The 12,420-nt window shown below is 44.5% G+C and overlaps 1 protein-coding gene across 1 annotated transcript in view; it reads left to right on the top strand.

Moving 5' to 3' along the window:
- Positions 1-12,420, top strand: part of itsn2b (intersectin 2b) — a 46,657-nt gene that overhangs the window by 6,118 nt on the left and 28,119 nt on the right. Inside the window, 7 exon segments of the mRNA XM_048270881.1 lie at positions 1,966-2,053; positions 4,346-4,438; positions 4,986-5,049; positions 6,258-6,424; positions 7,191-7,394; positions 8,123-8,219; positions 9,402-9,544. Of these exon segments, the coding sequence (XP_048126838.1) occupies positions 2,047-2,053; positions 4,346-4,438; positions 4,986-5,049; positions 6,258-6,424; positions 7,191-7,394; positions 8,123-8,219; positions 9,402-9,544 (775 nt within the window). The 5' untranslated portion in view covers positions 1,966-2,046.

The raw sequence follows: 12,420 nt of genomic DNA, 5'->3' as shown, positions 1-12,420 counted from the left end.
CCACTTCCTGTTCCATGCCTGTGATGTCACAAATGTAATATCCCAGAATTCCTCCCACAGATCCAGGAATTCGGAGTAGACACTCAGACTGTCAGGAGACCAACTCTCACAGATGCTGTGACGGCAGCATTTTCACCTCTTATAACAGAGCTAGCAGAAACTCTTTCCTTTTCGATCAGTTAAGATAGCCATCTTTGTTCCTTGACTCCACAAAGTGCACATTTTTGGAGAGTTAGCGCAGGCTTTGTCTGCTCCACCTGAACTGGTTTACTGCTGTCAAGGTCACTGGTAGAGTGGGAACCTCTCTGCCACTGATGTGGTTGTGGTCAGGCTTATATCCACCCTGTCGGACGCCACAGAAATGGCCATTAAAAGGAACACCTTCAAAGACGGAGTCCACAATTTTAATCCAATAGCCTAGTCAAATTCAGCAAATTTCTTCTCACAGTCCTTTTGCTAGTGCATTCCCTGTGTATGCTCAAAAGAGGAGGACAAACCTGTACAAGTGTTTTGTATTTCTACACAGCCCTGGCTCTGTAAATAGGACTGGACCATAGTGGTTCAGACTGATCCGTTAAACGATTCTAACCAAACAGCTTGTTGCCTCTGGAGCAGAGAAGGGAGGGGCATAATTTGAATGGCAGCTGAGCTCATATATAAATATATATAAATATATAATCCATTGTCAGGCTATCAATCTGCCCCACCAGTGTGTGTCTGACCTGAAGCCACTGCCACCTGGCCCAGATCTGGTTCTGAGCAGGAACACAGCTACCCAGATGCCATAACTGGGCCAGTTGAGTTCGGTTCAGTTCCTCCTCAGACTCTCTCCGTATACCCAGTCAGCACAAATACTGCTGTGTCACTGAACAAAACTGTGGTAAACGTCAGCTTGGATACACTCTCTCTTTCACATTCCTATGATTGTTTTAAACGTTCCTTGTGGGTTTGTAGAACAGAAGGAGCTTCATTCCTGAGAGCTGAGGTGATTGTGTGGTAAGGTCATTAAGAGTCATAAAGCATGAGAAACTGCCCTGTCTCTGTGTAAGTGATGCTATTAACCGGTGTCTTGTGAAGAGCACACAGAGTGACCGGATGGCGAGTGTCTCCACTCTGGCTGGGAGCTGGTATTTCCTATAGGGGATGGATGTCAGAGCAGAGGTGTCTCGTTCCCTGTGACTTTGCCGGGCTCTTCTGCAGTCTCTCTCCCCATCTGTGTGCCCCTCACCTACTGTACCGCCTCTTCTCCTAACCCTGTCTTACAGTAGCTATAGTTTCTCTCTCTCTCTCTCTCTCTCTCTCTCTCTCTCTCATGCTCTATCTATCTCCTCCTTCTCTCTCTCTCTCTCTCTCTCTCTCTCTCTCTCTCTCTCTCTCTCATGCTCTATCTATCTCCTTCTCTCTCCCCTCTCTCTCTCTCTCTCTCTCTCTCTCTCTCTCATGCTCTATCTATCTCCTCCTTCTCTCTCCCTCTCTCTCTCTCTCATGCTCTATCTATCTCCTCCTTCTCTCTCCCTCTCCCTATTTCTCTCTTTTCCTTTACCTCTCCATCTCCCCCTTTTCTCCCTATATCTCTCTTATTTCGCTCCTTATTTCTTCCCCTCCTCTCTCTCTCTCTCTCTCTCTCTCTCTCTCTCTCTCTCTCTCTCTCTCTCTCTCTCTCTCTCTCTCTCTCTCTCTCTCTCTCTCTCTCTCTCTCTCCCTATCTCCCTCTTTCCCCTTATCTCTCCTCTCTCTCTATCTCTTTCTTTCCATCTCTCACTCTCTCTCTCTTATTCTCTCTCTCCATATCCCCAGCTCTCTCTCTTTTCAGCTCCTCCCTCTCTTTGCTCACTCAGACCTGACCAGGTCCTCACACAGCTCTGGTTGTATTATTGATGAGACAATGTTTCTCCCTCTGCGTGTGTGTGTGTGTGTGTGTGTGTGTGTGTGTGTGTGTGTGTGTGTGTGTGTGTGTGTCTAAAGCAGATGACAGTCAGCTAGCCTGCTGAGGAGAGGATCGGGAGTGATCGTCCTGCATCCCCGCCCCCTTATCCACCTGCAGTCATGAATGGTAAGAATGGCACAGCTTTGCCTCTATGTATGTATGTGTGTGTGTGTGTGTGGAAGAGAGAGAGAGTTTGTGTTTGAAATCACTTTGTGAGTTTTATATACCCGTGCCTTGGCTGTTGGCTCTCTCAACTCATTTCTTTCTGCTGACTGAGCTACACCATGGCACTACAGTATTAGTGTGTGTGTGTGTGTGTGTGTGTGTGTGTGTGTGTGTGTGTTTGAGGTGCTTTGAAGAGTTCTGGGGTTGTGGTTGTGTACTCTCTGATCTCTCTTAGTTTCTCTGTGATTCTGCTGAATCTGAGTCTGACCTACACAATGGCACTATTGCTGTGTGTGTGTGTGTGTGTGTGTGTATTTCTGTCCTGTAAACAGATGGCTCTGCCCCTCTGACTGCTGGGCTAGTGAGAGTAGAGGAATGTGATTGATTTGTGCAGTAAAGTGCAACGGGAAGCATTGATTGTTTTTTTTCTCTCTCTCTCTCTGTGGTGAGCAGTGACCGCTTTGTTGGCATGAGCAAACAGTGTATTTCTATAAACATCTACTGTTTTGTGTTTATTTACAAACAAGAATCCATCCTTGAAGTGGTGTCTCCATTTGAATAGGTCTTCGAATAGCAAAGACCAAGCACGCCCAATGAAACTGTGACAAAGTTGAAGCATATTGTGTGCTGTCCAGGCTGGTGTGTGTTTCGTGTGTGTAAATGCGTCAATGGGAGTTAGGTGTGCATACACTTGTTGTCACTTGCTGTTCTTGTTGGAGACATGCTGTTGGTCGGACATGTGTCTTATTTCCTTTTCTGAACAAGTAAGAGTGTAAACATCAGCTTGTCTTTCACTAAAGATAATATGATCTGCTTTTGTGCTGCCAAAGTGGATTTGTTTTCTTTACAGAAAACTGTTTGCGTCCTTTTTTAGTTTGACAAACAGTGACAGACATGCATTAGTTATACTAGAATTCCATGGCAATAACCTATCCATGTCTATGATGATGAAGGCTAGCAATACTGCATGCACAGAAACAGATAGCTTTTTCAGTACTCTCTCTTTCTGCTCTCTTTGTTCTTGATGGCGTCCATATAATTTGTCCTGCGATGATCTGTATGGCTTTTGCTGTGTCTAAGTCTTAGGACAGTGAATAGATTATCAAGTTCAAGGTTATCAATGTTGCTCAATGTTCCAGAATGTTCCATAATATTCCATGTGTTCCATGTGTTCTGATTGGCCGATTGCCTACTGTGGATTAAAGGACTCCAGAAGAAATATTTATGCCAAATACCAATGGACAACAATACTAAGGGAGAAAAGTTGCCCAATGTATCATCAGCTTTAGGGTTTTCAAGAACAAAAAAAACTTGTATTACTAGTAAAAACTAGTATTGCAGGCATTGTTTGAACGATCCCTTTGCCCTAGTTAGCCTGTCAACATCTAGCCTTTGTGGGAATGTTCAGATAGCCAGTAAATCTGTTGTCTCTGTTGTTCATGAAACAGACTGTCTTCGGAGCCAAGAGCTTCTGCAGTCCAGGCCTTTGTACTGTAGGCCTACTGGCAGTGGGCAGTGTAAAAAACAACCGTGACTGCCAGATTGTCCGTCTGGACTGAGGAGGCCACATTATGTCATTCTCACAAACGTTCGCACCAGTAGCTTTACTATTGTATGCCTTAGAAGATTTAAAGCCCACCATCTTCTCACATCAAGGTCACAATTATGTGCAATTCAGCAGTGTAATTTATTGCGCTGTGCTGTCGTGTCAGGTTTCCGTTTGATATATGGGATCTATTTTGGTTTTGAAATGCAAGTTGAGGATGTGGTGGCCATGCCCAATTGAAGATATGCAGGATTTAGTCAACTCAGTAGACTTAATACAGGGATAGTGCTCATCGTGCCATGAATTTCTTGTAGTATAATTCCTTGCAAAGGTATTTTCTTTTCCAAGTTTTGGCTATCTGATTATCTTGTGCATCTGCATTATAGTCTAATCTTCAACTCCAGGGTTATGCCTTTGACTTAGCATATTTCTATGCAGTATTGTAGTTTGTGAAGTGCTGACCTTGCATTTAATTTCAGAGTGACTCATAATATGCAGAACACCTTAAAGCTGTTCTTATTTCACATGCTGATGTTCGAACATACTGTGTAGTGATACAGGGTGCATGTTGCGCCCAAGAAATCTCTAACTTTATTACTTTCTATCCTTCTCTCTCTCTCCCTCTCCCCCTCTTTCTTGTCCTCTCTCTCTCCCCCTCTCTCTCTCTCTTGTTCTCTCTCTCTCTTTCATTCTCTGTATGTTTGTAGGTGCTCGTAATATGTGGGCCATCACTCCTGATGAGCGGGAAAAACATGACAAGCAGTTCGACACCCTCTACCCTGCCCTGGGCTACATCTCCGGTATCCCATCATGCACCTCACCCACAACCACTCACATTCATAGATATATCTATGGTCACTTCATGTGACTGGGACCAGATAGTCAACTATGTGTCTCTGAGTTGATTTCTCTTACAATATTATTTGTACCTGTATTGTCTGATTTGAATTTAAGATTTAAGCGTGGTCTAATTGAAATAGAAGTGGAATCAATTAAAATCTGTTGTGTATCTAGACCACTCTGAGTTATATCTACACGTATATGTCGGTAGGCTAATTCTGTTCTGTAACTGTAAATACACGTTTTGAATCCTTGATTTATCCATGTAAATAGGTGTCATTTGTGGCTGTGCGGTTGCTTCTGCTCTGGGTTGGGCTTAGCTGTGTTTATGCGTCTGGAGGGACAGGCGTGCGTGTATATGAGGCGCATCGTGCTGCCCTCAGCTCTGCTCCCCAGCGCTCGCTCCCCAGCGCTCGCTCGCTCGCTTGCTCGCTGTTTGGGCACAGGGCTCCTGAGCAGTCGTAACTCTGGTCCATAACTTACAGGCTGTTGTGTTGCTCTCCACAGGGGACCAGGCCCGCAAGTTCTTCCTGCAGTCTGGGCTACCCGCTGCAGTGCTGGCCGACATCTGGTGAGCCGCATTTCATTCAACAGGCCGGGGGGGGCGGGGGAGCGTTTCATGTGGGGGTTTCCACAAATAAACACATTCCATAGACCTTATATTTATTGCATTGATAGAAAAGACATTATTTTTTTTTATAAAAATTGGTATTCGCTTCTTTCTTCTTTGATAAAATATTTGTCACCGTGTTCACTTTTCTCTTCTTCTCCTATTCAATAGAGATCTAGCGGTTACGTCACAAATATAATTTTGTTCCACTGGCAGGAAAAACGGCTGTCTGATCACTAACCTGCCAGCCATTTGCCGCCGAATATCGGTGAATCCCCCCACTACCAAAACATAATAATGGATGAAGAATCAATCATTTTAGATAAATATACTCGAGAGCCACAAAATCGGACATTATGTGATAACCCTGATAGGAGGCCTGATACATGTCCCAGTGCCTTTAGCTCTCAAATGCATGCAGAAACACCTTAATGGCATTATGTGTTTTTAAAATGCTCCAACAGTAGCTAATACTTTCTATATCATTGCAATGTCTGTTTACTCTCTATGAAAACGGAACGACAAACCTTTGTCTTTCTGAAGTTTATCTTTGCATATCAGGGTGCAGTAGCCTAATTGCCTAAGATCTTGACAATAGTTTTACCAACCAATTTGCTGTTTAAACTCAGTTGACAGACTGGCGCCGCTCTGAACTTTCCTGCGAGTACAGGATAATGACATCAACCACTACATCGCTATAGTTTGCTCATGTACAACTGTTTGTTTTCTATAAATGTCCCTTGTCCATTGCTTCCGTTTGGTTACTTTTAGAAATAGGGACTCCTCTTACATGTTCCGACATTGATAAGTCTGTAGTATAGTAAAAAGCGTAGCCTTCTGTGTGATTTTCTAGCCTCTAAACTTCAGTAGGGCCTGCCATTGTGATGTGACCAAACTGTACTTTTTGTCTTTCAACCATGAGATGAACTACACTGTTCATATGTTCAGTGTCAGGAGTGTCCCTGTTCCTTGGTCCATTGTTTGTTTACATCACAAACCCTCTTTTCATAACATATTTATGGTGAAGCAGTGCTGACGTCATATTTGTTAGCGTGGTGTTATTTCACAAAATGCATGCCCTGCTGTATTAATGCGTGTACGATTGATAGTGTGGTTCTGTGTCTGACGTATATGTGTGTGTGTGTGGGTGTGGGGTCTGTTTGGTGCAGGGCTCTGGCTGACATGAATAAGGATGGGAAGATGGATCGGCTCGAGTTCTCCATAGCCATGAAGCTGATCAAGCTGAGGCTTCAGGGGCAGAATCTGCCCACCGCCCTGCCCATCATCATGAAACAGCCCCCCGTACCTGCCCCCTCGCTGAACCCCTCACGCATGGGTAGGAGTGAATAATGTTGGGCAGGTTGTTTGGGTGTTTATTACCCAACAGGCATATTTGAAGCCTCCACCAATAATGACAGGATTTCATAATATAGAGTAGGAGTGGATAATGTTGGGCAGGGATTCACTTAGACACCAAACATTTCAATTGCACGCCATCCTAATTGTTAGTGGGTTTGGATAAGTGCATGGATCACAATGTGCATCTTTTTAGACGAGCCTATCTTTTTCAACCGCAAGTTTTGGCACAGCGCCACCTGTGTGTGGAGGTATGAAATGCAAGAGGCAGGGCAGGCACTTTGCTCTGTGAGGCTGAGGGATGGACAGATGGTGGATTATGCAGGACAGTAGGCTCTTCACTAGACTAATGAGAGCCACAGGCTCCTGTTTCACTCCTCAAAGACGTCCGGACTGGAGAGTGGGGAAACATATGCCGAATATCAGGGGAAAGAATATGTATGTAATCAGACACCGGGCTGGCTGGTCAAACTTCTCTGTGTTTGATTTGGAGTGCTTTATCTGGGCTCTAACCTGTGTTAATTATAGCGTACTTGTAGTGCTTTTGTGATTGTTTCACAAAGATTATTATGTCTATGTGCAAATATACACATTTGGTTGTGATGCATCATGTAGTTATAGACAGTAGGTGGTTGACTTGCAACCTTGTGTTCTTGTGTGGGTCCGTGTCTATGTGTGTGTGCGTGTCCGTGTGTGTGTGTGAATAAAGTATGAACAGTGCTAACCTGGCGTTGTCCTCGTTGCAGGAATGGGCTCGATGCCCATGCTGACTCCCATGCCTATGGGGGCGCCGATGAGCTCCATGGGCCCCATGCCTGGCATCACACCCATGATGCCCATGGGAATGGGAATGGGCATGGGCATGGGCATGGGCATGGGCATGCCTATGATGTCCTCTGGCTTGCCCAACGGCACTGTGGGCCTGTTGCAGCCAATGCCACTGTCCGGGGGTAAGTCCTGCAACAGTGTAGGAGTCTCTATGTGATTGTGCCACTGTTGTGAGAGCATTCTGTAATTGGCTTAATGCACTGTCACTGTCTGACAGTGCTTATGAGTGTCCAGATGTGAGCAAATTTGCATGAAACATTACATTTTTAGAGAGAGTTCCGTCTCTGTCTTCGGTCATAATTATTGTCAGTATATTTTGACAATCTGAGCATAAATTTCCTAAATCAATTTCTTGCCTGTAAAGCATGAGTCAGAGTGTCAGTCCTAGTGCAGAGCTTATTGTATGTGTGGGTGTGTACTGAACTCCACTGAGTTTCATTTGGGTGTGTTGGAGTGCCTTTAAGCCAGTGTAAATACATTTGTTATATGTAACACAGAGATTGTTTACTTGCTGTACCAATGCTATCATAAAGGGCAGTAGTCACTCACCACACCTAGTTAGTATGACAAGAGCATTTATAATGGAATGTGCCTGGCTGATGATGTTGATTTGCCATGTGTGGTTTTGTGGTTTGTATGCCTGCCTGTCATAGCCTGAAAGTATTCATTTCATATAATAGCCCGAGCATGTGATTTGCAGTAACTTGCACAGTAGCCAAACAGGCAGTTTTGTAATGAAGTTATAAGTGTGTGTACATCTGTGTGTGTGTGTGTGTGTGTGTGTGTGTGCGTGTGTGTGCGCTTGTGTGTGTGCGTGTGTGCGTGCGCGCGTGCGCGTGTGTGTTTTCAGGCATGCCTCTCTCCGGCTCCTACTCATCCTCCCCGTTGGGATTCTCTGCGACTCCAATGAATAAGGCGTCGTCTCTGCTGGATCTCTCCTCCAGCAGGTAAGGTCCACAAACAGCACACTAGAACTCACCTGCAGCAGGTAACACGCTACTCCTCTCCACTACCGCCAGCTATCATGTGGGATCATGTTTCTCCATGTTTTTTTCAAATGTTTTTTTAAATTTTTTTTTTATCAATTCTATGCAGAAATGTGTGCCTTCTACATGGCATATCTCTTTAGCCAATTCATTTTGGTATCATCTTTCATTCATTTCAATGGAAAGAATAGATAAAACCACCAGCTGATCTCACTAGCCAGCTAGACTATGTTTGGTATTACATAGCCTAACTATGCCCCGCATAAAGGAAATGTAAGTGTTTATTGCAGAAGATCAATAACTATATCACTAGTAACACCAGTTAGCTGCTAGCAAGCTTTTATCAGCTGCCAGCTGTGCAGTTGTTGGCCTTGTTGTTGTTGTTGTTGTTGTTGTTGAGGTTGTTGCACACTTTAGACTTTGCTAGCTTGAGGCAGTTAGCTTGCTAGTTGTAGCACTCCTGAGCGAAACCCCTTACTTACTTTACAGGCGGAGTATATGCTGCAACAATTAGCTTCCACTATAATCAATGGAACTGGCTAAACCATACGGGATAGCGGCACGTTCGTTCGAAAATTGAGACCAAGCTTCTTAAAATATTTGTACGCTCCACAAACGTAGCACTTCAGTTTTGTGCCTGGCGTAGCCTGCCTGTAAGTCATGGTTTAAGGGACAGCAGGCATATGTTTAGCTGTTACTTTCCCAGAAATCCGATCCCTGCCCTTCAGGTACGGCAATCCCCAGAATAATCAGAAGAGTTATAGATCTGAGCTAGGCAAGCATGCAGTAGCCTGAAAAGTTGTGGGTTCAATTCCCGACTTCTACCACTGTGCCCTTGAGCAAGGCACTTAACCCCAAGTTGCTCCGGGGATAATATACCTCTGCATGAGAGAGCTTTGTGTTTTGCATTCATCAGTGACCTGTCTCAGCTATCAGGTGGAGTTTCGGCCTCAGCTTCCATTTTATGTCTTGTGACTATGAATCACACTGTGTATGTTACAGTATGCCGTCAGAGTGTAAAATAGGGTAAAACGTCTTCCTGTTCCTGTCCTTGCTGTGGACGGTGCCGTTCCAGTGGTAGTTGGTTTACACGGTAGGACGACGTCTTGTGAAATGGGCTAATTGATCTCTCTGGTTTCCCAGCTCCAACTCCTCGTCCACCACGTCTCTGGCGAGCATCTCCCCGATGATGGTCCCCTCGGACTGGGCCGTTCCTCATGGCTCTAGGCTCAAGTACAGGCAGCAGTTCAACGGTCTGGACAAGCAGATGACGGGACATCTCACAGGTGAGTCTTGGAGCAAGAAATGTTCGTTCTGTTTGCCTGGGAGTCCTGAGTAAAGGTTGATTGACCAAGCCACGCACAGCTGGGTCTTAGGTATGAGCTACACCAGGCGCGTAACTGAAGCGCTCCGTTCGTGACGCGTATCGCGTCTGGTGTAGCTACTTCCATTGATTATAGTGGCAGCTAATTGTTGCAGCAGACGCTACGGAACGCTTCAGTTATGCGCCTGGTGTAGCTCATACCTTAGGCCCTTATAGCCCTTCCCCTTCGTTTTTGTTCCATGTGAGGGGAATGGGTATCACAATTTTCTTTTGGATGGAGGGGTAGGGCCAAGTGGTAGGCCTATGCAGCTCTTCAAACCAAGATTTTCCAGGACCACACTTGAAACGAAGGGGTAAGAGAAATGTCCCAGTATACATTGGTTACACTGGAAAAACAGTTAAGCACACCGAGAGACTCATTAATGTAAAATTTTGGGATTTATATGAATTTAAAATTATCATTGTTTTATGTTACATTCAATCTTGGGTCCTGTTCTTCATAGGAACGTTTTTAAAAAATCGTTTAGTTTGTGAACGTTAACATCACATTATTATTGCCGATTGGTACGATAGTCACACAGTTTGACATATTTCCATGTCTGATGCCCCGCGGGTTGATTGACAGCATACCACGTCCGAAATTTCACTTCTGCCCAGCAGCAGCAACATTTGTTGAACTTTTGTTGAACCCATAAGTCCCAGACGCAAATGTCAAATTTAGCTGAGAATGCTGGAAAAAGATTCTCTGAGGACCACATGGGTGAGTTTTGAAGTAAAAAGAAAAACGCCTCCATCTTTGACATGTTTAGGAGACAAAGCCCTGTTAGGAGACATGTTTAGGAGACACAGCCCTGTTAGGAGACATGTTTAGGAGACACAGCCCGGTATTTTCCTTGGTGAGATTTAGCTTGTTCAGTCAACAGAGTTCTTCATGTTGCTATGGTCAATTCTTCATGTTAGTTGAATCCGCCTTTCAGTGAGAGTGATCTGTTTTTTTTGTTTCCTAGTTGTGCCATTCTTTCTCCGACGGGAACGTTTGACTGGATGAGTAATGGTTTTTAGCCAATGAGGTGGCATTTTCTTCTGAAAAAGAAAACAATGGCTGTACATTCCTGAGAAGTGATCGCAGGAGTGTTCTGTCACCTCGAAGAATCTGACATACAGGGGAATGTCGCTGGTGTGGGAGTGAGTGGGACCGGACAGCGTAGCGGGTTTTCACTGTTTTAACTCGACGTTAGCAGGACTTCACACTCCTCGGGCAGCTGAGAGACACGTTTTATATTTCCCCTGCTTTCACCTTCTTTTGTTTGGGTGTTTATTACTCTGTCGTTTATTTAAGTTGAATTGTTGCTAGGCTCAACTCTGAGGAGACAGAGCCTTCTTGCCAGTGCCGGAAAGCAGGGCATTACTCGTCAAACGAGTTAAGTCACTACACATATAAACTTCCCACTCCGCCATTGAGGCACTGTAGTAAAAATTATTTGTAAGAACATACTGTATACAAATGTAATTTTATCTGCATTAGCCTGTCTCCCTCATATTTGCATTAACTGCTGTACTTGGTGAAGACCCGCCTCGACCATTTGCAAATCAAGTCTTTTGTCATGTACAACAACCCAACTTTTGTCTTATGGCAGACTTCACCATAGGTGGTCGGCGCCAATTAAGCACGCATATGTACGGGGCGTGTCTGAACTTTTCCACTACCACAGACAAAGACCCTGCTAACTGAGGGCCTGTCCACACGGAGACGCTTTTTAGGTTAAACGCAGAGGTTTTGCTTCGTCTTGGCCGTCCAAACGAATCCTGTAAACGCACTGCCCGAAACCGCACTTTTCTGAAACCTGGTCCCAGAGTGGAAAAATCTGAAACCGTAGCCCGTTTGAATTTGTTTAGACAGCGAAACTGCACATCCTGCTCACGTATCGATGATGTCATCGCCACACCTCAGCTGCCCTTGACTTGCACTTATATGTTTTTTATGCATTCTAGCTACTGTCAGTGACGCGAGAGAACTTAAGTTATTAGGAAAGTGCGGTGTAAGTTTAGGCTACATTAATTTGTGCGTAGTGCCAGTGTCATTCATTTATTTTACATGTCTTACAACATACATGCATTCACAGTCGAGTGAAATTAGATATAAGCATAGGCCTACAAAGACGCTTAGAACTCACGTTAAGCCGATGGTAGCACACTGAATCTTAATGCGATTTGATGCAGGCAAAAGTATTGACTGTTACTAACGAAGGTTTTATAGCAATATTATAAATGTGGCGACAGAATAGCCTAGAACTTGGGTAAGCCTTGCGTTTAGTAGCCTAATTGCGGTGATAGCCAAAGCTAATGTGAATCACCGACTATCCTACAACCAAAGAAAGTAAAGGTGATTAGTAGGCCTACCTGCGTTAGCCAAATAAAGGACGGGACTGCACCCTTCACAAACCGTAAAATAAAGTTTATTAGTTTTACAGTTGACTACAGTTGACAGTTCACCATCAGTCCACACAAACAATTCTGGTTTCCTTGCACTAGCCATTTCGGCCGTAAGAGCCTATTCTGTCTGTTTGTAAAGTGCAAGTTTTGGTCAATTTCTGTAAAGAAACAGTGCCACCTATAGGCCTGGGGTATGAAGTAACGTGTTGAGTCGTGTTGAGATGGATCTGTTTGGACGCAAATATTCTTGATACGGTTCCAGGGAAGACGGAGGAAAAAAAGATCGGTTTGGTACGTGTGGACTAGGCCTGAATATAAGGGTGTGAGAAACTACAATCGAGAGGGGACTTGAGGCAACTTGTTTCATGTTTCTCCTCCGAGCCGGCTTGTAATAACCCTGGGAAC

This window comes from Alosa alosa, chromosome 19 (assembly GCF_017589495.1).
Source record: "Alosa alosa isolate M-15738 ecotype Scorff River chromosome 19, AALO_Geno_1.1, whole genome shotgun sequence".
Taxonomy (NCBI): Eukaryota; Metazoa; Chordata; class Actinopteri; order Clupeiformes; family Clupeidae; genus Alosa; species Alosa alosa.
Note: the sequence above shows the minus strand (reverse complement) of the source record. Positions and strands in the feature narration are given on the sequence as shown.